Source organism: Solenopsis invicta, chromosome 8 (assembly GCF_016802725.1).
Source record: "Solenopsis invicta isolate M01_SB chromosome 8, UNIL_Sinv_3.0, whole genome shotgun sequence".
In the NCBI taxonomy this organism is placed as follows: Eukaryota; Metazoa; Arthropoda; class Insecta; order Hymenoptera; family Formicidae; genus Solenopsis; species Solenopsis invicta.
In genome coordinates this window covers 16,716,188-16,743,346 of record NC_052671.1, presented here as the reverse complement: position 1 = coordinate 16,743,346, position 27,159 = coordinate 16,716,188, and the positions used below count along the sequence as shown (strand labels likewise).

At 32.2% G+C, this 27,159-nt stretch overlaps 1 protein-coding gene across 7 annotated transcripts in view; it reads left to right on the top strand.

The window, feature by feature from the left end:
- LOC105204381 (probable beta-hexosaminidase fdl) overlaps window positions 1-8,079 on the top strand; it is a 91,509-nt gene extending 83,430 nt beyond the window's left edge. For all 7 annotated transcript variants that reach the window (XM_011173448.3, XM_011173450.3, XM_039452821.1 and 4 more), the window contains 2 exons: window positions 908-1,637; window positions 2,078-8,079. In XM_011173448.3, the coding sequence (XP_011171750.1) occupies window positions 908-1,637; window positions 2,078-2,225 (878 nt within the window). In that variant the 3' untranslated portion in view covers window positions 2,226-8,079. The remainder of the gene's footprint in view (window positions 1-907; window positions 1,638-2,077) is intronic.
- The last annotated feature ends 19,080 nt before the right edge of the window (window positions 8,080-27,159 follow it).

Genomic DNA, 27,159 nt, shown 5'->3' with positions numbered 1-27,159 from the left:
ATAAAATCGAAAAAAATTGTTTTTTTAACAAAAAAAATTGTATTTTATTGTAAAATTGCTTACTTAAAAAGTCTATCACATTTCTAAAGGTAAATAATCGGAAGTGTTGGTTAAATTTTCATCGGCATCTTTCTCGTTATTTTGCTTATTTTTGACCTCACTTTCTCAAGTTTTTCAAGCAAAACGAGTCACAATAACGAGAAAATAACATTAAAGTGGACCGTGATTGATCGAAAAGTGATTTTTATAAATTTATTTTGCAGTCATTTTGATGTTGTGATGACTTTTTGTTCTGCTTGAGTTTATGTCCAAAATTTTAGCATAAAATAAATCTTGCGATTGCTCGTGTAGAGAAGACCGAATTTCTTGTACAGACTGTTCTGTTATCTCAAATATAGATCTGTTCTGAATTCCTATATTTATTATAATGAACATAATTTTTTACTTACATTATGTATCGAAATAAAGGCTAAAAATAGCAGAGACTATAAAATAAAGACTAAAAAATGGTTTAACCGGATCGCTGATGATGGGACACGCTTTATTTTTACCTATCGCTGTACAAAACACGGCTGGCGAAATGCGGCGTCAGATTAACTGATAAATTTTCACTATCAACGATTTTTTTAGAGAGCAGAGACGATTCCTTTCGCGGATGCGTTCTACTTAATGCTCACAACGCTTCTGGAATCATTTCCTTGTTATTTATCAAATACTTAACAAGAATAGATGATGCTTATAAATTCTGTGAGCATCAAAATGAACGCAGCTCGTGTACCGTCTAACGAATAATTCAAATTTGAAAATTCGTCTGATTTTATCTTCGGATCCCCGATTAAATCGCAGAGTGTTAATTCTTGTTGATATAATTAGATTAGTATTTTCACGATATTTTTATGATAATCAGGTGCGGAACATGGTTTCGGTGAGCTGGCTTTGTGTGTGGATCAGCAGCCGTGGTCTTCGTACTGTGGCGAGCCAAACTGTGGCCAGCTAAACCCTATAAATGAACACTCGTATCGGATACTCGAAGGCTTATATCGGGAACTGTTGGATCTCACTGAAGTGCGCGATTTGGTGCATCTAGGCGGCGATGAAGTTAATCTCGAATGTTGGGCGCAATACAGCAATATCACCTTGGCCATGCAGGCGCAGAACATGACGGATCATCATGCGCTTTGGGCGGAATTCGAGACAAAGATGTTGCAGCGACTGATTCGGGCGAATCACGACAAGGTGCCGAAAGCGGTTATCTTATGGAGCTCGCCATTAACCAAGAGGCCTTACATCATGATGCACTTCGATCCGAAAATCCATGTGATTCAATCTTGGGGCGGTAGCAACTGGCCGGAAACGCCGGATCTATTGGAGGACGGCTTCCGGGTGATCCTGTCGCATGTGGATGCTTGGTACCTAGACTGCGGCTTTGGCAGATGGCGAGAGAGCGGTGAGGCCGCATGCGGCGAATACCGCACCTGGCAGACTGTCTACAATCACCGTCCATGGAAAGACTATCCGCCGCAACAGTTACCTTTAGTGCTTGGCGGTGAGGCGGCAATCTGGAGCGAGCAGACCGGACAATCGTCCCTGGGACCTCGACTATGGCCCAGGGCGTCAGCACTCGCTGAACGATTATGGTAAATAATCATATAGCCAATATTTGCCGTTATCTATAATATAAAATTATTTAGATAATCGTCTAGATAAAGCTCCTCGTTTTTAGATCATAATATATATTATCTTCATTTTTATTTTAGATAAAAAAGTATTATCTTTTTCAAATTAATGTAACAATGAGATAATGAAGTATTAGTTTCAACCTCCAAGTTATAATTTATCTCAACAGGAAAATAATAACAAAAATTATCTAGATAAAACCATAATTTTATCTTTCATCTAGATAAAAAGAATTAAATTTTTTGTATCTTATTTATGATACGTTCACATAATAAAATATATTTATATTTATATTATCTTTATCTAATTTTAAGTTATCTGAACGCAACACTGTACACAGCACAAATAAAGTGATTTTTTTCTAAAGAATCTAGAAATCTCACAAGAAAATTTGTTCCAGGAGTGATCTACCAACGAACAGTTATTCTACGGACGAGAACGTTTACACCAGACTAGCCGCACACATCGAAGTGCTGAACAGCAGAGGCATCAAGACAGAGTCTATGTGGCCGCACTGGTGTTCTCAGAATCCCGGAAAATGTCTCTGACCGATCGTTAGAGATTTGCTACTTATTCACCAGTCGTTTCACGAGTACTGTACTTGCGGCATTGATATACATGCAAAAACGGGACTCCACACGAAGCGGCGACGTCAGCCGCAAGTCCTGTCGGTGATCGAAATCGATCTCATTCGCGCAACGGCAACACATATTCGTGATCCATGGGACCTTTCGATGATGCACATCCTGCCGACAAAACTGACAATCGTTCCTGCTCGATAAATCACTCGACAGCTCTCCCGCTCGCGAGAGACGAAATTTTCAAAGCGTTCGGTGAACAACATCGATATAGCGAATAACCATGAAGCTCTCTCTACGTATGTAATGTATACGCAAACACACGATAAAGCTGCGAAATTCCGCAAACGACAGCGGATAAGTCGTAACTTTATAACCAACACGCGTTAACTTGACATAGATGAACGCGTGGTTAGATAACGTAGGACGAATAAATCTCTTGTGAAGAGATTTGAAAGAAAGCCTCATACAAGCTTAGTTTTATAAGCGTCTACTTAACGAATCGAATGATTGTAATCAGATGGAACCGCGAAAATTTTATGTGATGTTTATGTGATTATTATGCATAGGATCACTCAAAGTCTAAATTGTATGTCGATCATGAATATCGGAGATCTTTTAATTTTTTTTCGTTGTTTAGAAAATATCGCCGTTTCAAAAGTAAGTTCAATGTTGGCGAAAAAAGAATATATGGTGTTTGTGAATTATTGTAACAAAATTAATATCTGTTTATCACGTTATCCGTTAAGCTGCTTTTCGATCTCGATCTTTTTATCAAAGTACAAAAAATTTGTATTCGAGTTTTTCAGAGATTCTTTTCAGCGCGATACTTGCTTTTCAACAAATGTCATGTCTCTTTTTTTATCGTTTCGACGACGCTAGAATTGTGAACGGTACTCTGTTATATATTAATCGTTTAATCACATTATATTGCATGATGATGCATGATTGAGACAAATTGGGACAATTGCGCTCTAATATTGAGAGATGACGAGGCACTATCTTGTTGATCGAGGCTCAGTTAGAGTCCTAACGAGAAGGAGCAACCAACAAATGAGAAAGAAGGTACGACGACACATATGCGGTATCGCAATACGCAGGAAACTTATCGTGTTATCTCTCGGATTCAAGATGAATCCAGGATACTAAGGCTGTCACGTAGACTAGCTTTATCACTGGAACGCCTCAGCCAGAGGCAATTTTGTAGCGCGTAATTTAGCTTTTTAATGATTGAGATTACATTACTGAAAGTATAAGTAACATAACGAAAAAAGCATGTATGAATGTGTAATTTTTATGTTACGACGTGAATGTCGATCGGTCGAGAAAAAAAGAAAATATGTTTGCGATTGGTCTATTATCGCGTATGATGAAAATGCTTGATATTGGAAAGCTTAAGATTTCGCTGATTCGTCAGCACGCTAATAGAACTTTCTATACTTATCGTCAATGTAAAGATGCTCAGGGCAGAGTGACATAATTGACGGATACTTCTTACACGCGCGTAAAATGAAAAATACGTCCGAGGCTTTTTTGGCTACTCATCTAATGCTTAAACAATACTAAGAACTTTATCGAGCAAAAATTACATTTAATGCTATTGCTTTATCGAGCGGTTGTTAATTTATAAACATAATCATATTGAAATAAAAATAATATTGTACGCAGTGCCGCATTAACTTGTTTGGGTTAAAATATTTTAAGCTTTTTGTAAGATGTAATCTGGGTAAGATTTTTTTCAGAAATTATATTAGATTAGAAATTCTTATATATAAAATTGTTATTATTTATATTTTACAACCCTAATTTTTTATCACAATCATCAAAATTTTATACATTTCATGATTTTAAAAGTTGATTTTCCATGAGTTTGCTTAAAAAAAATCATTTATATCTAATTTCTTAGGTATACAATTTTTGTTAATGTTTTCTAATTTCTTAAAAATTTTTTTTATTACTCAACTAAAAAAATTTTATTGTACAATTTACTATCTTGAATTATAAGCCCATTCAAATACTATTTATTAATACGACACTGATTGTACAATACTTGTTTGTATAAATTGTATAAAATAAATAAGAAATATTTTAATTTTGTTTCGAAAAATAAGAGAAATACATTGTAAATTATATTATTTTATTTTTGGTCTGATAATGAAATTACCGATTTCAATATCGCGTTGTGATTTCTAATCAAGCCTCATGCTTGAAAAATGATTGTATGACATTTGTATCGACACGACGAAAAATTTGACTGATAGAACCTACACAAAGAAACTCGCCCAATTATAGTAATTCCAAGAGGCACGCAATTATTTAAGCAACACGATTAAACATGAGTAAGAGGCGACCCGCACGTGAAAATTCGCCCCTTTAATCCCTGTATAATCCGTGGCCTATGAATATTAAGAAAACATGCGAGTAATCCTTGAAAAATTTGTACATACTTTATAATGATGTAGGGAGCAATTTATAATATATATAGATAGGTATGTAGATAGAGGCAAATAGCTAAGGTAATTATCTGAATCGATAGACAGTTATATTTAGGCGAATAAGTAGACAAAGGAAAATAAGCGAACCGCTCACAAGGAACGATGAGGGGGGAGGGGGGGCGTCGGGCGAAGAATATAATGTAAGAGAATTTTAAAAGAAAAGATGTTGGAATATCTGTACTTACCGAAACTTATCGATATGGCTGTAAGAGGAGTTAATTCTTTCATGCGTTTCTAGATCTTACAGAAATATAATACTGGCAGGGATGGGAAGTAACTCGTTACTTGTAATGAAGTTACAGTTAGAACTACTTTTTTTGTAACTGTAACTTAACTTCGTTATTTTTTTTCCATCTGTAACTATAACTTTACTTATATTATTTGTGTAAATAGTAACTAAATTAATAGTTATTTTTATAGTTATTTTACATATTTCAAACTCATTTGTCAATTTAGATTGCATTTACAAACATCACCAGAGTGGTGTCATGTATCATTTTATCATTATTTAACAATTGGTAAACAACAAAAATAAAATGATATATGTATATGAGGGTACTTAGCTGATGTTTTTAAATGCAGCTTTAACGTGATTGGTTAGATTTTAGAACAGAGTTCATATAGCTTTTATGTGTACATGCATATAAGTAATTAATAAGACATGTCACATGCATCTCATACAATTAAAGATACTTTACGTGAATGCTCTTCAGCAAATGACACAAATAGACATAGGAATAATTTTATGTTTGTTTCTTACTAAATTTCAAGCAATAGCGTCCTTAAACTTGACACCACGTTGTAATATAAATAAAATAATTGAGTGATGTTAGAAATGTAAAAGTCTAGTATTTAAATTATTAATGCTTTAAAATATTACAAGAAAAACAGAAAAGTAACTTCTTGTTATTTTTTGAATAACTATAACTATAACGAGTTATTTTTTAAATTCAGTAATTTGTAACTGTAACTAGTTATTTTTGTGAAGAAAAAAATTGTAACTAGATATTTTTACAAAGTTACAACTTTCCCAACCCTGAATACTGGCAGTAGTATTTGCTAGTAATCATTACTTATTTTTAATGTTAAATGTACTAACCATTATGTACTTTAATACTCAAAATAAGTAATAATTACTGACCAATTTAATATTGCTAATATTACATTTCTATAAGAGGTTACGAGATGTAAGATCGTCACACAGAGTCGTGCAACACACACATACTGCACTAGAAGGGCCTCAAATGCTAAGTGGTCCTGAAATTTCGAATAAGATATAACTATTTATTTTTGTTTATATCCAAATTAATTTCTATCTGAATTATATTTAAAATTGATAAAATAATATTTTAAATTTAATAAAATCTTTATTGTCATACTTAACTTTTATAATAGATAATCTGATAATGATTGCCTGATAATTTAACCCTATAACATTTTCTGCAATTGTATATGTTAGCAAAAGATTATGTTAATAGAAAAGCTAAAATGGGAAACATACTTTGTTATTATTAATTCTATTAGCACACTTCCATCAATATGCAACAATCTCTGTCGGCAAAATATACAGCAGAGTGGCAGCTAATAGTAATTATGTATCGAACATATTGAAAGCAAGTTGATGACAAATGCCAAGTAGTTAAGTTTAATGAAAGGCGTATGTTCTTAAAAATTAACCATTTATTTACGAAGAATCTTTCTAAATTCATGAACATGTAAAGGATTATTTTTATTTTTGCTGTTGCAAATAGTATTTGTAAACATCTTATAAAAATGTAACCGCATTTAATGATTAAAATACAAGAGAGATTGGCAACCAACAGTAAATAAATCTATCGAACGTACGGATGACAGGCAAATCCGTGTTCATTAAAGTCGCTCATTCGCTAATAGTACCGCTGATAGCTTGATGCGATGCAGTTTACTTTTGCAGTTTACTAAGTAAAGAATACAATGAAATAAAAGACGCGGTAATATGAAATTTTTCATTTATATATTTCAATGAAATGACTTTGAAGGCGAGTATTTAAAATTGAGTTTGAAGACAAAAATAAATGAGATGCATTTTGATAGTACAATTTTTAATTCTATAAAAATTATTATATAAAGAGTTTGATATTGATCTGTTTTCAGTTTTGGACACAGATTTGGTTTAAACTTAACACTACTTTGTTAGCGTATCTCTGTTAGCATATAGCCGTTAGAGTAAATCTAATCGAAATCTGATTTGCATTTGTTATGAATTTGTAAATGCTTTATGAGATAAACGATCTGCTCCAAGTTTGTTGCCAAACTATCGTTGCATTGTTATTGTGTCACAACTAAAATGTTTGCTAGGAAGCAATTATTGATTATATATATTGTTATAATAGCATTATATAAATATTCTTGTGCACTGAGTAATAAGAAAAGAATCAGATAGATAAAAATAGATAAAGAAAAGATAGAGAGCAGAGATACATTCTTTATTACTTTTCAGTTTTTAATCCTTTAGCTAGAAGAGCGTATGACCTGAAATATTAATCACTCATTTACGAAGAGTATGTTTCTAAATTCATGAACAGATAAGTTTAACCCTTTTGTACTAGAGTCTTGAAAGTTTTCTGTACGGCCCTGGCGGTATTAAAGATACCGAATATCCACATCTTAAATTATGATGTCACATATCTCAAAAAATATTCAAATAATAAAATTTAGTTTGAGAGAGGAAGAGAAAGAAAAAGATATATCTTTTGATTTAATTAGAACAGAGAGAGTATTTAATATTAAAGATTAATAATCTAAGTACCTAATATTTAAACATTAACTGCTGTTGCTGTTTAATTAATTTTTCTATTATTTTCGTGATAATACATATATTTTTATGACATCATAGTTTAGGATAGCTGATATAAGTATCAAAAATTGTTAAGATTGCAGATGCGCACACGAATTACTCCTCCGGTTATTTCATACGTCTTAATCTCGGAAATAATGAAACAAGGATCGATAGGTAGGGATAAATGTTACGTAATGATAACATTTTATTGATTATCGTTGATAAGAATTTTACGACGATTAGGACGGTGATATTTACGGTACGTATACTTATGCGACTTTCTTCGGTCCGCAACGATGAATGTATATAAATAAAATATAATTGTGTGAATGTGTGTATGTGTGTGTGTGTGTGTGTGTGTGTGTGTGTGTGTGTGTGTGTGTGTGTGTGTGTGTGTTTGTGCTTGTGTGTATATGTTTCAACGGTTCTCCGAATTGATTCGAGAAAAATATACTCTGTTATGACGTGTCTCTTACACGGATTTAACATAAAATGAATTTTGAATACATTATGCCATTTGCTTTATTCCCCATAAAGACTTTCCTATTTCCTTATTAAATATGCACATTGAATAAAATGTTTGTCACCATGAACTTTGCTAGAAAGAAAAATTTCAGCAACAAATTTTCTTTATACATTTATACATACATGTCATATATATGGGTGTCTTGCAACTATCAAGCAATATTTTAACAGCGTATTCCAGAGGTAAAGTGAAGCAAAAATTCTAATACAAAAATGTCGAGGCTACAGTAGTTTTTGAATTATAACCGATCAAAGATAATAAGTAATGTGGCGTAGAATTCGCACGCTCAAACCCGTAATTGTACAGCATATTCATCGGTTTGTCATTTATCATTAATTTCACATAATATTGATTTTTATTACACAGCTGATTTCTAAGAACGTTACTAATTATTACTGTTAGAATTATTAAGATTTATCATTTCACAATTGCGAAATAAGGATTTTTATGTTTCTGACATAAAAAGTAATTATAAAAAATAATTATTATTAAGTATTGATAGTTATTAATTTAATGATTATTCAAATACTTTATTAATTACTCCAATCATTTTATTTTTTTTAAATTACGTTATATCAGACTGACAAAATTAAAACATGAAACTAGAAGGTCTATATTAATTACAGCGGTTCTTGATGCTGAATAATAACAATGGCCGACACCATTTTTTTAAAGAAAACGAAGTCGTTTCTGATAGATTTTGATGCGTTGATTACGAATCTGGCCGCAGAAATGTCGTATCACGTCAAGTTTTTGAGATATTTTAATTTAAAAGTGCAAAAAATGAGGTTTTTGACCATTTTCCGCAACTTATAAAATGTCTAACAATTTTTTTTAGCATCTAGCTTGATGTCACATTAAAGTGTGATTTTTACCCTTTCCAACGCATATTTGATTGCTATAATTCGATTTTTTTCACCGAAATAAAACAAATTGAACTTTTTTTTTTTTTTTTTTTGAAATTTTGATCCGTCATATTAGATCGGCCATTTTAAATTTTGAAAATCTTCAGATTTGTAATTAACGATCCGAAAAATCCTTGAATACAAATTTTCAAAACAATCGGTTTGATACAAATAAATGTGACACAAAAGATAAAAAAACAAAAAATTTCCATTTGCTCTATTTCAGCGAAAAAAAATTGGATCATAGCAATCAAATATGCGTTGGAAAGGGTAAGAATCAATTTAATGTGACATTTAGCTGAATACTGAAAAAAAATTGTTAGACATTTTATAAGTCGTGGAAAATGGTTTAAATGGTCAAAAACCTCATTTTTGCACTTTTAAGTTAAAATATCTCAAAAACTTGACGTGATACGACATTTCTGCGGCCAGATTTGTAATCAGCGCATCAAAATCTACCAAAAACGACTTCATTTTCTTTAAGGCCAAAATGGTGTCGACCATTGTTATTATTCAGCATCAAGAATACGTGATACGACATTTTTGCGGCCACGGGGCCTATTCTCGAAAAATATCGCATACGAAAATATACGAAAATACTATAGTATACGTTACATATATTACAGAGTTCCCTAGTATTTTCGTATGCGATATTTTTCGAGAATAGGCTCCCAGATTTATAATCAGTGCATCAAAATCTATCAGAAACAGTTTTGTTTACTTTAAAGTAAAAAAAATGTTTGTCGACCAGTGTTACGAATCTGAAGACAGATTTTCAAATTTCAAAATGGCCGATCGAATGTGACGGATTAAAATCCCGAAATTTCTTCAATTTTTACGAATATCATTTCATTTTTACGAACATTTATATGTATGTATGTATACGTGTATATGTATATGTATGTGTATATGGAAGAACATTCATATGTATGTATGCATACGTGTATATGGTATGTATGTGTACTCGCATCGGCAGAAATGGTATCCTTCGGCGCTGATACTCGGTTACCACACACACGCAAATATAATTTTATTCGCGTATATTTTGAATTTATTATAGTTGAGTTTTCTTAACTTTAATCCTATGGGACGATAAGAGCAGAATGCCAAAGTTATAGAATACCCTCACCATAGCACAAGCCCACCAATCACTTGCGCAAGCAAAGTACACGGTGATTGGTAGATTCGTACTGTGGTGAGGGTATTCTGTAAAAGCAAGGGGTATGATAATAGTGTTTGTGAAGTACGTGTAAAGGAATGCAAAGATTATGTGGGCCAAAGTTAAAAAGGTTCTACTGTACTAACAAAAGAATCGTAATTCTATTTACATTACACTGGTCGACAAAAATTAAACATTTTTTTAGCTTTAAAGTAAACAAAGTTGTTTCTGATAAATTTTGATGCGGTGATTACAAATCTGGCCGCAAAAATGTCGTATCACGTTAAATTTTTGAAATATTTTAATTTAAAAGTGCAAAAAATGAAGTTTTTGACCATTTATACCATTTTCCATGACTTATAAAATGTCTAACAATTTTTTTTTTAGTATTTAGCTAAATGTCACATTAAAATGTGATTCTTACCCTTTGCAACGCATATTTGATTGCTATGATCCGATTTTTTTTTTGCTGAAATAGAGCAAATGGAAATTTTATGTTTTTTTATCTTTTGTGTCACATTTATTTGTATCGAACCGATTGTTTTTAAAATTTGTATTCGAGTTTTTTGGGTCGTTGATTACGAATCTGCAGATTTTCAAAATTTAAAATGGCCGATCTAATATGACAGATCAAAATTTCAAAAAAAAGAAAACAAAATTCAATTTGTTTTATTTTGGCGAAAAAAATCGAATCAGAGCAATCAAATATGCGTTGGAAAGAGTAAGAATTACACTTTAATGTGACATCAAACTAGATGCTAAAAAAAATTGTTAGATATTTTCCCAAGTAGCACACGTACGAGGTGTGTTCAAAAAGTATCGCGAATTTTGAATTTTCGCGGGTTACGTATATTCGAATTTCGATCTTTTTGTGGCGTTATGTTGGTACTCATGTCTCTCACTTATGCCGACAAGCTCGGCCATTTTGAATGTTCACTTAATTGTTGACAGCTGCTTTGCTTGCACGTGTTTTGGATCGTCTTCGATTTTTACCTATTCAAAAAAATGGATCAAAGAACCTGTATCAAATTTTGTGTGAAAAACGAAATTAAGTGCGCGGATGCATTCCGAATGTTGACTGTGGCATACGGAGAAGCTACCTTGGACCGAAGCAACGTTTATCGGTGGTACAAAATGTTCTCAGAAGGCCGAGAAGATGTGAACGACGAAGAGCGTGCCGGACGCCCGAGCACTTCAACAACAGACGAAAAAATTAATGAAGTGGAGAAAATGGTATTGGCCAATCGTCGAATCACCGTTAGAGAAGTTGCTGAGGACCTAAACATATCGATTGGCTCGTGCCATTCGATTTTTATCAATGATTTGGGCATGAGACGGGTCGCCGCGAAATTCGTACCAAAATTGCTCAATTGCGACCAAAAACAGCATCGCATGAACATTGCTAATGAGATGTTGGACTCTGTCCGCGACGACCCAAATTTGCTCCAGAGGGTCATAACTGGTGACGAATCGTGGGTTTATGGTTATGACGTGGAAACCAAATCTCAATCATCTCAATGGAAGCTGCCGCACGAACCAAGACCGAAAAAAGCGCGCCAAGTTCGGTCGAATGTGAAAGTTTTGCTGACAGTTTTCTTCGATTGCAGGGGCGTGGTGCATCATGAGTTCTTGCCACAGGGTAGAACGGTCAATAAGGAATATTACCAGCAAGTTATGTGCAATTTGCGCGAAGCAATCCGCCAGAAACGCTCGGAAGAACAAAAATTTTGTGGAAGAACAAAAATTGGCTTTTGCACCACGATAACGCCCCTGCTCACACATCGTTGCTTGTGCGCGACTTTTTGGCCAAAAACAACACACTAATGATGCCGCAGCCACCGTATTCCCCAGATCTGGCCCCCTGTGACTTTTTCTTATTCCCTAAACTGAAGAGGCCCATGAAAGGACGACGTTACGCTACGCTTGACGAGATAAAGACGGCATCGAAGCAGTGTTGCTAGATGGGTCGCTTTTTTCGCGCATGCGCAATGGTCGAGGCAGTTGATACAGTGCCGGGTAGTGACACACTTAGGCGGGAAATGTTGGCGGGCTCCTGGCGCTGCTGGTGTAAAGGTTAGTAGTTAGTTACGTTTCAAAACATTTTTTTTGAGGAAAATTTTACTCGAAATAATGTAGTATACGTTACATATACTGTATATTCCGAGTAAAATTTTCCTCTGAAAGAATGTTTTGAAAATAACCTTAATGTAAGGTGCATGAGATGCATGAGTTGCATGAATTGCATGACTTATGCATGTTTTTTTAAAATAAAGGAAGCTTATAAAATTTATTATTTAAAAAGCATAATTTTATTTTTTGCATGAATATTGAATGAGGAGCTGATTTTATTTTGCATGAATAATTATTTTAATCATTTATAATCCCTACATTATTATTTTTATTTTTGTATATAATTTATTTAATATATATTATATATATAATTTATTTTTATTTGTAAAATATGGATCCAAAAGGAGCCATTAAAAAAAGTAGGGAATTTCAACATGCATGGTTAGATGAAAAAGATTTTAAAGGATGGTTGGCTCCTCATCCAACTGAAAATAAAGCTTTTTGTATTTTATGTAATACGACCATCAGATGTGCTAAAACAGATTTAGTACGCCATTCACAAAGAGCCAAACATATAGAAAGAGTAAAGTGTCAAAGCCTCGATAATATTAATAGTGACAGCAGTAGTAGTGATTTAAAACATAAAGATAAAGTCAAATGCGCAGAAATAAAATTATCAGCATTTTACGCTGAACATAATATCGCATTTTATACCGCGGACCATTTAATACCTTTAATCAAAAATATTTGTATAGATTCAAAAATTGCTCACGATCTTTCACTGGCTCGATCTAAATGTACCAAAATTGTCAAAGAAGTAATAGCAAAACGGGAAACAGAAAAATTAATAAGTATTTTAAAAACAAATAAATTTTCAATTTTAGTTGATGAGAGTACTGATATCACAGATACTAAAGTTATGTGTGTTCTTACAAGATATGTCTCTCCTTTAGATAAAAAAGTTAAAACTCAATTATTAGATTTATTACTTTTAGATGCTACAAATTGTTCGGCTAAAAAAATTTTTGAAATTTTTAAAAAAATGTTGGAAGATAAAGATATACCGATCACAAATATTATTGGAATGGCAAGCGACAACGCGTCTGTTATGATCGGATCTCATAATTCTTTTGCATCACATTTAAAATCAGAAGTACCGGGTTTAGTTTTATTAAAATGCATCTGCCATTCTTCCGCGATTATTGCTAGTAAAGCTTGCGAACAATTACCAGAGTCGTGTGAAAATTTAATTAGAAGCATTTCTACTTATATTTCGGGCAGTGCAAAAAGATCTGCAATTTTATGTGAATTCCAAGACTTTTTTGAAGTAGAAAAAAATAAAATTTTAAAATTGTCAAATACTAGATGGTTAGTTTTGCATAAATGTGTTATTCGACTTCTTGATAATTGGGAAGTCTTAAAAAGTTATTTTATTTTAGCTGTCACAGAAGATAAATTACAATCCGCAGAAATAATTTTAACATGTTTAAATAATAGTTCAATTAAAGCCTATCTTTTATTTTTAAAATATTCTTTAAATTTTTTTAATAGTTTTAACGCTCTTTTTCAATCGCGAATAGTTTTGATTCACAAATTATTTTTAAGCAGTCAGCAATTAATTCGGCAAATAGGTCAAAATTTTATTATTCCCGAGGCTTTAGTACACATCGCTACTTTAAATGTAGACGATAAAAATATCATCAAACACCTGAATGATATATATGTGGGGCCCGAATGTGAAAATCTTTTGGCAACTCTGTCTTTAGAATGCGCACAAGAAATTAAATTAAAATGTTTAAATTTTTATATAACAGCTATTAAAGAAATGTTGAAACGGTTACCATACAACGATACATTTTTTGAATTATTAACTTTTTTAGATCCTCAAATTGCATTATATGATGAAGGCAGAAATAAAGTTAAAGATTTAACTGATATTGCTGTGCGCATAGGGCAAATTGATATTACAAAATTAGCATTTGAATGGAGAATTCTGCCATCCATGTTTAACGAGATAGAAAAAAAAGAATTAGCTTCATTAGAAATCGAAGAAATGTGGAAAAAAATATTAGAATTTAAAGATTTTAGTGATAATAGATTATTTTTAACTTTAAAGTCATTAGTCGAAGTAGTATTGTCTTTTCCACATTCAAATGCCGAAGCTGAACGAATTTTTTCAATAGTTTCGGATATAAAAAGTAAAAAAAGGAATCGATTATCTCATGATACAGTTTCCGCAATTTGTATTGTACGTTCGAGTTTTCAAACTCAAGGTATTAATTGTTTAAATTTTGAAGTAGATTCTAGACATTTGGAATTACACAATGCCCAAAATTTATATACAGAGTAATGCCATTTTACATCTGACGGTACTTATCTGATGGTATTTTGTAACTTTGTTTTTTTTCAATTTTTTTATTTGCATGTTTTTATTTTGTTTCTTATTAATATGCTGGCTTCCTTTATGCTAATCTCTATTATTGTTATTAATTATAATTTATATATTTTTTCAGCATGTATTTTATCACGTATATGTATTACACTTTTATTTTATGTTCTAGTCTAGCGTGACCAAAGAGAGTACAAATTTGTTTTATTTTTAATTATATTTTATTGATATATAATTTAAATGCAGCAATGCATAAATATATATTTATTGTTTAGCGATTGTTAATTATTTTATATGTTATTTATTATTTCTTTTTAATATTTATGGAATATTAATTTTATACAAAAGCAATTAAAGTATTATTTTTTTTATTTTGTAAAGAAATGTATAATTTTTGAATACTGGTAAGGTTTTTTGGTAGTTTTTCCTTACCCTTGCAACAAATGTTGGTATTCTTCATGATTCTACCAAATAAATTATTTTATTTTGAATTTTTAACAAATTTTGTATTATCCTTTTCTTTTACCTTCTATTTTGTATTATTAATTTATTTTGCGCATCAATGATTTAATTTTTTTATAAGTATATTCGCACACGTGCATTTAATCTAGTAATTTATTAATATTTTTTCATTTTCAAAAAGTTTTTATCGTTGTTAAAATATGGGCTCTAATAGTACCCTTTTTCTAACGATTATGGTACTTTACTGAGGTTGCGTTTTATGCGCATGTGCGAAAAAAGCGACCCATCTAGCAACACTGCATCGAAGGAGGAGCTGAACAAGATAAAAAAAAATGATTTTTTGAAGTGCTTCGAAGATTGGAAAAACCGTTGGCACAAGTGTATAATATCTCATGGGGATTACTTTGAAGGGGACAAAATAGATATTCATGAATAAATAAATAATTTTTGAAAAAACACAAAATTCGCGATACTTTTTGAACACACCTCGTATGTACGTTTCAAAAACGTTTTATAAACGTTTTTCCGAAACATCTTATTACCGATTTTTAGAAACGTTTCTCATACGTTAAAATGTCCACTCAGTTAGACGTTAACTGAAACGTTTCTTTTCCGATAAAATAACATTATAGAAACATTTTTTACGAATAAAGAAATTTTAAAATTTCTCCTTTTTTAAAATTTTTAATTAATTATCACAAACAGTTTTCTTAATGTTAAATAAAATAGAAATGTTATTTAAAGTAAAGAAAATCGGGAATCTTTCTTAAAAAAAAAATTTTTTTTTTGTAATTTTCAAGCAGCCACTCATTCAAGTTGTAATCTCGCCCAACGTTGCTTGACCTGTAAGACTGCTGCAAATTGATCTGTGAACACTTTGTGTTAACACGTGTATATCGAGGCAATATATGTTATTGAAAAGACAAAACATAATTAAAGCATATTATTTATATAAACATATATAAAATTATACTTTTTTACGATTATGACTTGAATGAGTGACCGCTTGAAAATTTCCGGAAAAAAATTTTGAGAAAGATTCTCGACTTTTTTTACTTTAAAAAACATTTCTATTTTATTTAATGTTTAAAAAACTGTTTTTTACAATATTAAAATAATTATTTATAAATAAATTTTTTATAATATCATATATGTTTATACATGGGCATATAGAAACAAATTTCCTACATGATCATATATGATGATTTATGGACAAATACTACTTCATATCAAATTATGCTTGACAATATAATAAGAATTATATAATTTTTTTACACAATATCATATTGGTTTTAAATACGTTTTTTGAACGTATCCATAATTTCCTAATCGTAAAGAATTTTTGAGAAACGTTTAAACAGAAACGTTTTTAAAATCATAGTTTAAGAAACGTATTCGTTACGTTTCTACAATTATGAAGAAACATAAAAAATACGTTTCTTAAACTATGGTTTCAAAAACGTTTCTGTTTAAACGTTTTTTAATGTTTTTTTTACGGTTATAAAACTATGGATACATTTTAAAAACGTATTTGAAATCATTATGTGCTACGTGGGTTATAAGTCGTGGATAATAGCCAAAAACCTCATTTTTTGCACTTTTAAGTAAGAATATCTCAAAAACTTGACGTGATACGACATTTCTGCGTCCAGATTCGTAATCGGCGCATCAAAATCTATCAGAAACGACTTCGTTTTCTTTATGGCCAAAAAAATATTAAATTTTTGTCGACTAGTGTAATTTTTAAGTTTTTAATTTTTACAATTTTTAACTCAAACTACGCGCCGACTATTAGTCGGACTTGTCTTAAATATTATTTAATGTTATTAATACTTACTTATTTAAAGTTATATTCTAAGTTATATTCTAGTTAATATAATATAATAGTAAATTATTTAAGTTAAGGTTATATTAAACAATATTTCTGAAATATTAATTTAAATATATGTACTTTTCGTAAAATAAAATAAAGTTTACGTACAAAATAGATTAAGTAAAATTTCAAACACTAAAAGAAAAATTTAAATGTGCCATTTATTATTAATAATTTTATAATTAAAAGAAAGGTTTATTACTTCTAATCCCACTACTACATGAATATTTTTATAATACTCCGCAAGTATTGAAGTAAGTCCCGATGAGAACAGGTACATACGAGGAATCCATGATCTTTTCACGTGGATCATTCAAGTGGAATCTACATAACCAATCGAGTGAATGGTCCACTCAAAAACGGTACTAGAATCATCAAAATCTAATCGATGTTTTGAATTCTTTTATGATTTTCTTCGAAATATCCGTATAAATATTATATTATTACACCATATAATTCCAACCATACAGCACAGAAAATTGCAACAACATTCCAGCAATGTTGCAGTGTTGCAAATTGCAATGCAATATTACGGAGATATTGCAGAAACATAAATTAACAATATGCCTGCAATATCTCAGCGATATGACATTAATATTCCAGTACACATTGCAATATTGTTGTATAATTTTGTTTTTGGTTTGTTTGACTGACACAATCACAAAGGATTGACGAGATTGGTTTGATTGTATAAAAAACACTTTATTTGTGACCGTCTCGTTTGAACGTTGGTTGTAATCTGGTGTACAGTGCGTTGCATTGATGCCTGGGCTATCGATTTTAAAAACCATGTTTCTTTCTTAGTTATTTTTACGTTTATGGCCAAATGCTGCCGTCAACGATCACCGCAGCATTCAGTCATGAACATAAAAATAATCAAGAAAGAAACGTGGTCCCTAAAATTGGAACCCCAGGCATCAATGCAACGCACTGTATGTACAAGGGTGTGTTCCGAATCGCGAATAAAGTGCATAGACTGCATATGAGTAATACGGAGAGCATTGAAATTGTTCCGTTTTGTCGATGCGCACAATGCGAGTCTCCACATGCATTAAATTGAAACGATTCTTATGCGCCTCAATGCACGTTACATGAAATGGATGCCGCAGATATTGCAGCGAAAGATTTTACAATGGAAATAATGCCAATAATTTCTTTAATAATAAAAAATAACAACCCATACAGCACAGAGAGATTGCAGGAACATTGCAGAATGATTTCATTGAAACATTGTAATATTGCATTTTGATTGTGAAACATTGCTGCAACATTGCTGGAAGATTGCAGCAACATTAAGATGTCCGCTTTTTGAAATATTGCATTGAAACATCCCATTTTTCCAAAATATTTACATAAATACCCAGCAAACACAGAAAATAATAGTTATATAACTTGTGTGTGTCACGTTATATAACGAATTTTTACATTCTAGCAATATTGTAGTTATGTAAAATTGAATTGTTGATGTTACAACACAATAACTTATAACAGTCATATAACTGCCGTTTATCAGGTTTATACAAACATTTTATTTTAATAATATAACTGTTATAAAACTGAATTATTAATACGACTCCTCCCTGCCGAAAATGTACGGTTAAAACCGATTAAAACGGAATTCTTTTTAATTGATTTTAATCTGTTTTAATCGATCCAATCCACGAGCGGATTAAAAAGTAATCGGTTTTAATTATATACAAATCGTAATTGATTTTAATATCGCTTTCGTGAATTATTTAAGTGTAATGCATAATATAAAAATTTTTTAAAAATTTAATTTATTTGCATTAAGACTCCTAAATACTCTCAGCGACCACGTTTCAAAATCCTCGCTACATTAGTAGCGAGAAATGATATGCTGAAACGCTGAAAATTCTTGCGTGCTATTTTTTAAATAAAAAGCTATTTTGATAAAATTAACATTGTACATCATTTTTACTAATTTGTAAAATTGTTTGGAAACTATTTTTTTCTTGACGGTTGTCAAGAATTATTAATTGCCAAAAAAAAACATAGCTTTTGGACAATTTTACAAATTTGTTAACGTGATTTATAGTGTTGTCATCAAAATATCTATTTAAAAATGGTACATAAGAATTGTTAGCGTCTCAACGTGTCACATCGCATTAAAATTTGATTTAATTATAATTTATAAAATTCTGTAATTTCGAATTGAAATGGATTTAACAAGTGAGTTCTGGCGCCACCACTAGGTGGCCACGCCGTGGGAGATTTTCTCGTGAGTCGAGTGCGGCCACATGCGTTATATCTAGGCGCCATGGCAACCGACTCCCCAGCTCATACTTCAGTGAGACTTTTAGGAGCTGCTTATTGTAACCTCGAGGCAAATACTCGTTCTCACTTTTTTCAAACATGATGTGTGCGTGTGTGTGCGCGTGTGCGCGTGTGTGTGTAAGGCTGTTCCACATAAAATTTTATATTTTTATGTGTAAATAACAATTTGTATTGTTATTTAATTTTGTACATAAATGAAATGTTTAATTCAAATTTAATCTTTTTTTAATCCTTTTTAACGTAAAGGATACAAGAAATATTTTTTGTAAGTTAAACATTTACTACATTTACATTAATGTATTTTGTTTTAATAAATCTATCTGGGTTTCGATTGGGTTCTTATTTTCGATCGGTTTTAATATTATATTTTCGGTGCAGAAATCCCGATCGATTCGGATTACTTTTTTTTTATCGGTTTTGATCGTACATTTTTGGCAGGGCTGTATAACAAATATGATATAACTGTTATGTAACTGTTATTTTTCTTATGAGTGGGAAATTACAACTAACATGGACATTACATGTAACGCGCATGTTATATTGCGTGTTACTTTCAATTTTATTTTATTAACATTGCCGTTATGTAACTGTGTTTGCTGGGTATTATTACATCATATAATTTCAATAAACAAAACAATATTTGTGTAACATTTTAAAAACATTTTTCGCAAAAAAAAAATTTTGGGTATATTTTTTCGGAAATTTCCAAGCGGTCCACCCATCCAAGTCGCGACTCTGGTGAACGTTGCTTGACCTCCGTGATCGCTGCGAACTGATTCCTCATGATGACCTGTGAACACTTGTTGCTGATATGTGTATATAACTGGTAGTTCAGGTCAATATACGTTATCGAAAAAATGAAATATGTATAATTAAAGCACAATATTTATATAAACAAATATAAAATTATAGTTTTTTTTACTAACTTTGCAAATGCAGAATAGCATCTGGAATAATTTTTCTGTTATTTGTTTAAATAAGATGCAATTAGAAAATATATATCAATATAATACAATAATTAAATTAAATATAAAAAAATTTTTATTAAAAAAACAATTAAAAAATATTGTTTGTTCATTGGGCTGTAGATCGAGGTTTCTTCATATATGGACCTATTTCATCTATTGATATAAATATTTATGTTTCTTAACAATACTATGATGCACACAGCACCACTGGACCGCATGCTTTTTTCTAGACGTCTTAGAGTCAACATTTGAAGGATGTCTGCAGACGTCTATGCAAAATTGATTTGCAGTCAACTTTGAAAGCCTGACTTGGATGAGTCGACTTACAGTCGATATATGGACGGTTGTATTCTTAGGGAATGTAGAGATTCAGCGGAAAATTTAGTAACGTCGCCCGACCTTAGTTTGCTAAATGCGGATGAATAATTATGGATGAGTTAAATTAATATATTATTATACGCGAATATTCTGCTTTGGCTCTTTATTGCCACTACTTTATTAAAAAATTATGATATTGCAATGTTTCCGGAATATTACTGGCATATGCCATGCGATGTTGCAGGCATATTGTTAATTTATGTTTCTGCAATATCTCCGTAATATTGCATTGCAATCTGCAACATTGCAACGTTGCTGCAATGTTGCTGGAATTTTCTGTGCTGTATGGGAATATTGAGAGTGATACAATTTTTGTGTTTTTCAAGCAGGCATGTTATGTATTTAAAATAGAGAATTAAAAACAAAAACGCCTTCTTTAAAAGCACAAAAATTATGTAATTTATTCTAATTTAACCTAACCAGGCTATTTGCGTAGTCAGCTACTATTTTTCTAAAATTGCTATTTGCCTGCGACATATATAACTGATAGATTAGGTGAATATTATTGAAAAGATGAACCATGTATAATTAAACCATATTATTTATAAAAATATATATAAAATTATAATAAATATATATAATATTATATTTCTTTGATTTTTATAAATGCGGAGTATTTGGAAGATAAGTCACAACCATATTGGATTGACGATGACTAGACCATTAATTCATTAGAAAGATGCGCTTTTTATTGTTATTAGAAAAATGCGCTTTTTGTTGTTAAATATTTTCTCTTTTTTACTATTATCCCAGATAACCAAGCTAGATTCAACACATTGGGCAAATTAATGCATTGCATTGTATTGTTGTGAATTTGCAGGCAATTTGCTGGCTACAAAATTTAACGTAAAACTGAGTCAGCAACAAGAGAGCAAAAACACATCAGTTAATGAAATATTAAGAGCAAACGTTTATTAATAATAACATATCATGTTGACAACAAACTGTCGGCGCGTCATGAGCTTGCATTTGTATAGTATTTGAGTAGAATATTTGATGAATATTGTTAAAGATTCTAAATTGTAGCTTATTATCAACAATTTGGTTACATGACAATATTCGGTCCTTCCGTGTGTAAGACCCCACGTGAACAAGTGAGTGCTGGAGCCACCGCTAGGTTGGACTCATTTCTCGTGTCAAATGCGGCCACAAGCGTTATATATAGGCGCCACCGCGGCCGACTCCCCACTTCATACTAAGGTTCATACTTCAGTAAGTTTTTAAGAACTACATGTTGTAACATCGAAACGAAAACTTGCTCTTTTACTGTTAAAACATGACGTGTGTATGAAACGCTATTCCACATAAAATTTTAAATTTTTGGTGCAGAAATTCCCGATCGATTCGGATTACTTTTTTTTTTAATTGGTTTTAATCGCACATTTTTGGGAGGAAAGCATGTTGTGACTGTATTAATATTCTAGTAAAAGAATTTTGCAAATATTGCAGCAGATATGTACAAATTTCTTATAAGAATTTGACTGCAGAATCTTTCAGAAGAAGTGAGTATAACGATGAAGCAGATCATAACGTCTTGTTGGCAGAATCTTTCAAGAATCTGCTGCAAAATTTACTGCATTTTTGCAGAAAATTATTACTAGGGTAGTAATCAAATTGCCGATAACAAAATTTCACGTGTAGATATCATGTATGATGATGACTTGCTGACAACAAAATGTCATCTGATTACGGTCATTTGGCTATCAGGGATATTGCTGATGATGATTCCAAAGAGAGTCAGAACGTTCGAATGTAAGAACCGTTAATACGATTAAGAAATATATAGACCTTGCGCAACAATTAATTACCGCGCTTAACTCTCACTTGTCTTTATTGATTATTAGTTAAATCTTAAGAGTCGTTACACAGTTGTTTATAATTAAATTAAATATAAAAAAATTTTTATTAAAAAAACATGTAAAAAATTTTTAAAAAATATTGTCTTTTCATTAAAATGTAGATCGATGTTTCCTCATTCATAGATCTATTTCGTCTATCGATAATATTTATGTTTCTCAACAGTACTGTGTTCAAGAAAGAAATCTTGGACTTCACAAAAGCAAAATGAAGAAATTACTCACGTGAATTCTATGTTGCTATCTCCTATTTTTATTTCCTTTAAATTAAATCAATAATTCTACGTGAATTGTATAGTGCACGCACTAAATGCTTTCCAATACTATTTTAGTATTGCGTGTTACCTTCTAAGTCGTTTTCACGTTTGTGGCTATACATGAGCGTGAAGCTGGCAGCCAGACCTAGCAGCCAGCCAGGGACGAATAGGGTGCCGGGGCCCCGTAAATAAAAAGTGATTAGAATTACAAAAAAAACAATTGTTAGCCAATGTTACGCTCAAAGTAATAACAGATATGCCATTATTTCAAAGACAAACCATTGTATTAGTAATAAAATAAAATAAACTAATTATTTAACAGTTAGATATGATAACAGTAAATACCAAAGACAAACGCATACCCGTAGAGAGTCGAAAAAAATCACAGACACATCTCTCAATGAGCATAAAACGACGGAGTAGCGACCGAAGCGATGACGGCCCTTATTGTTTATTAAAAAAATTAATTAACAATTTCACTCAAGTAGCAGCCAAGGCGTACGCATATCCGTAGAGAGTTGAAAAAAATCACAGACACATCTCTCAATGAGCATAAAACGACGGAGTAGCGACCGAAGCGATGACGGCCCTTATTGTTTATTTAAAAAATTAATTAAAAATTTCACTCAAGTAGCAGCCAAGGCGTACGCATATCCGTAGAGAGTCGAAAAAAATCACAGACACATCTCTCAATGAGCATAAAACGACGGAGTAGCGACCGAAGCGATGACGGCCCTTATTGTTTATTTAAAAAATTAATTAACAATTTCACTCAAGTAGCAGCCAAGGCGTACGCATATCCGTAGAGAGTTGAAAAAAATCACAGACACATCTCTCAATGAGCATAAAACGACGGAGTAGCGACCGAAGCGATGACGGCCCTTATTGTTTATTTAAAAAATTAATTAACAATTTCACTCAAGTAGCAGCCAAGGCGTACGCATATCCGTAGAGAGTCGAAAAAAATCACAGACACATCTCTCAATGAGCATAAAACGACGGAGTAGCGACCGAAGCGATGACGGCCCTTATTGTTTATTTAAAAAATTAATTAACAATTTCACTGAATAGCAGCCAAAGACGTACGCATATCCGTAGAGAGTTGAAAAAAATCACAGACACATCTCTCAATGAGCATAAAACGACGGAGTAGCGACCGAAGCGATGACGGCCCTTATTGTTTATTTAAAAAATTAATTAACAATTTCACTCAAGTAGCAGCCAAGGCGTACGCATATCCGTAGAGAGTCGAAAAAAATCACAGACACATCTCTCAATGAGCATAAAACGACGGAGTAGCGACCGAAGCGATGACGGCCCTTATTGTTTATTTAAAAAATTAATTAACAATTTCACTGAATAGCAGCCAAAGACGTACGCATATCCGTAGAGAGTTGAAAAAAATCACAGACACATCTCTCAATGAGCATAAAACGACGGAGTAGCGACCGAAGCGATGACGGCCCTTATTGTTTATTTAAAAATTGTTAATTTTTTCTCATTGAGAGATGTGTCTGTGATTTTTTTCGACTCTCTACGGATATGCGTACGCCTTGGCTGCTACTTGAGTGAAATTGTTAATTAATTTTTTAAATAAACAATAAGGGCCGTCATCGCTTCGGTCGCTACTCCGTCGTTTTATGCTCATTGAGAGATGTGTCTGTGATTTTTTTCAACTCTCTACGGATATGCGTACGTCTTTGGCTGCTATTCAGTGAAATTGTTAATTAATTTTTTAAATAAACAATAAGGGCCGTCATCGCTTCGGTCGCTACTCCGTCGTTTTATGCTCATTGAGAGATGTGTCTGTGATTTTTTTCAACTCTCTACGGATATGCGTACGCCTTGGCTGCTACTTGAGTGAAATTGTTAATTAATTTTTTTAATAAACAATAAGGGCCGTCATCGCTTCGGTCGCTACTCCGTCGTTTTATGCTCATTGAGAGATGTGTCTGTGATTTTTTTCGACTCTCTACGGATATGCGTACGCCTTGGCTGCTACTTGAGTGAAATTGTTAATTAATTTTTTAAATAAACAATAAGGGCCGTCATCGCTTCGGTCGCTACTCCGTCGTTTTATGCTCATTGAGAGATGTGTCTGTGATTTTTTTCAACTCTCTACGGATATGCGTACGTCTTTGGCTGCTATTCAGTGAAATTGTTAATTAATTTTTTAAATAAACAATAAGGGCCGTCATCGCTTCGATCGCTACTCCGTCGTTTTATGCTCATTGAGAGATGTGTCTGTGATTTTTTTCAACTCTCTACGGATATGCGTACGTCTTTGGCTGCTATTCAGTGAAATTGTTAATTAATTTTTTAAATAAACAATAAGGGCCGTCATCGCTTCGGTCGCTACTCCGTCGTTTTATGCTCATTGAGAGATGTGTCTGTGATTTTTTTCGACTCTCTACGGATATGCGTACGCCTTGGCTGCTACTTGAGTGAAATTGTTAATTAATTTTTTAAATAAACAATAAGGGCCGTCATCGCTTCGGTCGCTACTCCGTCGTTTTATGCTCATTGAGAGATGTGTCTGTGATTTTTTTCAACTCTCTACGGATATGCGTACGCCTTGGCTGCTACTTGAGTGAAATTGTTAATTAATTTTTTAAATAAACAATAAGGGCCGTCATCTCTTCGGTCGCTACTCCGTCGTTTTATGCTCATTGAGAGATGTGTCTGTGATTTTTTTCGACTCTCTACGGATATGCGTACGCCTTGGCTGCTACTTGAGTGAAATTTTTAATTAATTTTTTAAATAAACAATAAGGGCCGTCATCGCTTCGGTCGCTACTCCGTCGTTTTATGCTCATTGAGAGATGTGTCTGTGATTTTTTTCAACTCTCTACGGATATGCGTACGCCTTGGCTGCTACTTGAGTGAAATTGTTAATTAATTTTTTTAATAAACAATAAGGGCCGTCATCGCTTCGGTCGCTACTCCGTCGTTTTATGCTCATTGAGAGATGTGTCTGTGATTTTTTTCGACTCTCTACGGGTATGCGTTTGTCTTTGGTATTTACTGTTATCATATCTAACTGTTAAATAATTAGTTTATTTTATTTTATTACTAATACAATGGTTTGTCTTTGAAATAATGGCATATCTGTTATTACTTTGAGCGTAACATTGGCTAACAATTGTTTTTTTTGTAATTCTAATCACTTTTTATTTACAGGGCCCCGGCACCCTATTCGTCCCTGGCTGGCTGCTAGGTCTGGCTGCCAGCTTCACGCTCATTGGCTATACGTATGGACTGGATTGGCCGTAAGTTCTCTACGGTCATGAACGTGAAGATAAACGCGGTGACCCATCAGTGAACGTGGCGTCACCATATTGGAAGGCATTTAGTGCTCGCACTGTACAGGATAAGTCGACGTAAATTTATTCTCATGAAATCCACATTGCTGTTACCTATCTTAATCTCCGTCAAATTTCATCAGTAATTCTACGTGGATGAAATGTATTAAAATCTATATGGAAGTGTCCACGTAGAATTTATATGGATATCAAGTCGATGAAATCCTATCTATGAATTATTTTAAATAATACACGAGGAATCCACATACCTATTCTCATCGGAATGCACATCAAGAATGTGATGTAAAGTAAACATACAACATTAACAGAATATTTCTATGATATTAAAAAATATTAAATGATATTTTTAGAATATGTAGTAAGATTATTTGTAGTAAGATTATTTTAATAATATTTAAATAATATTCTACGATTAATAATTCTATTAATGCTCGTGTTTTTGCAACACAAAATATAAAGAAAAGAACAGCCAATTTATGAGCAAATTAATTAATCCTTTAAATTACATAAATATTAACTGATAAACGTACGTGTTATCAACCATCCTAGGACAACAGTTACAATGTACAGAGCTATTTTTTATATGTTACTTTAACACTTAAACACACAAGTCTGAGAGGCACCATATAAAGTTTCGAACGTTTGCTGTATGAAAACGGAATGAGATAAGAGGTTCGGACCATGGGATAAAAAGAGTTTGAGTTCTTCTCTTTTGATTGATACGATTGATCAATTTTTTTTTCAACTAAAATTTGAACGGCACGGCAGCAAAGGTTTGGGAAATTAACATTGTGTGTGAGTAAAACTTTTTTGTGAGTAATCTTATATAAAATAACCAAACAAAATACGTTCGAACAGGTCCGTTCACGTATGTTACTTGCAAATACTCTGTATAAAATACTATGTAGTGCTGTGAAAAGAAGGTCTTCTGCGCAAGGTTCGAAATATTCCAAGCAGAACAGGGAGTCATCACGACGTCAAAATGATGTCAAAGTAACTGCAAAATAATCATTAAAAGTCACTTTTCGATCAATATGTTTCACTTTGATATTATTTTGACTTGTTACTCTGCTTGGGATATCATAAAGCACTTCAATTTTTAATTTTAGATACCTTGAATTAATCAAAAA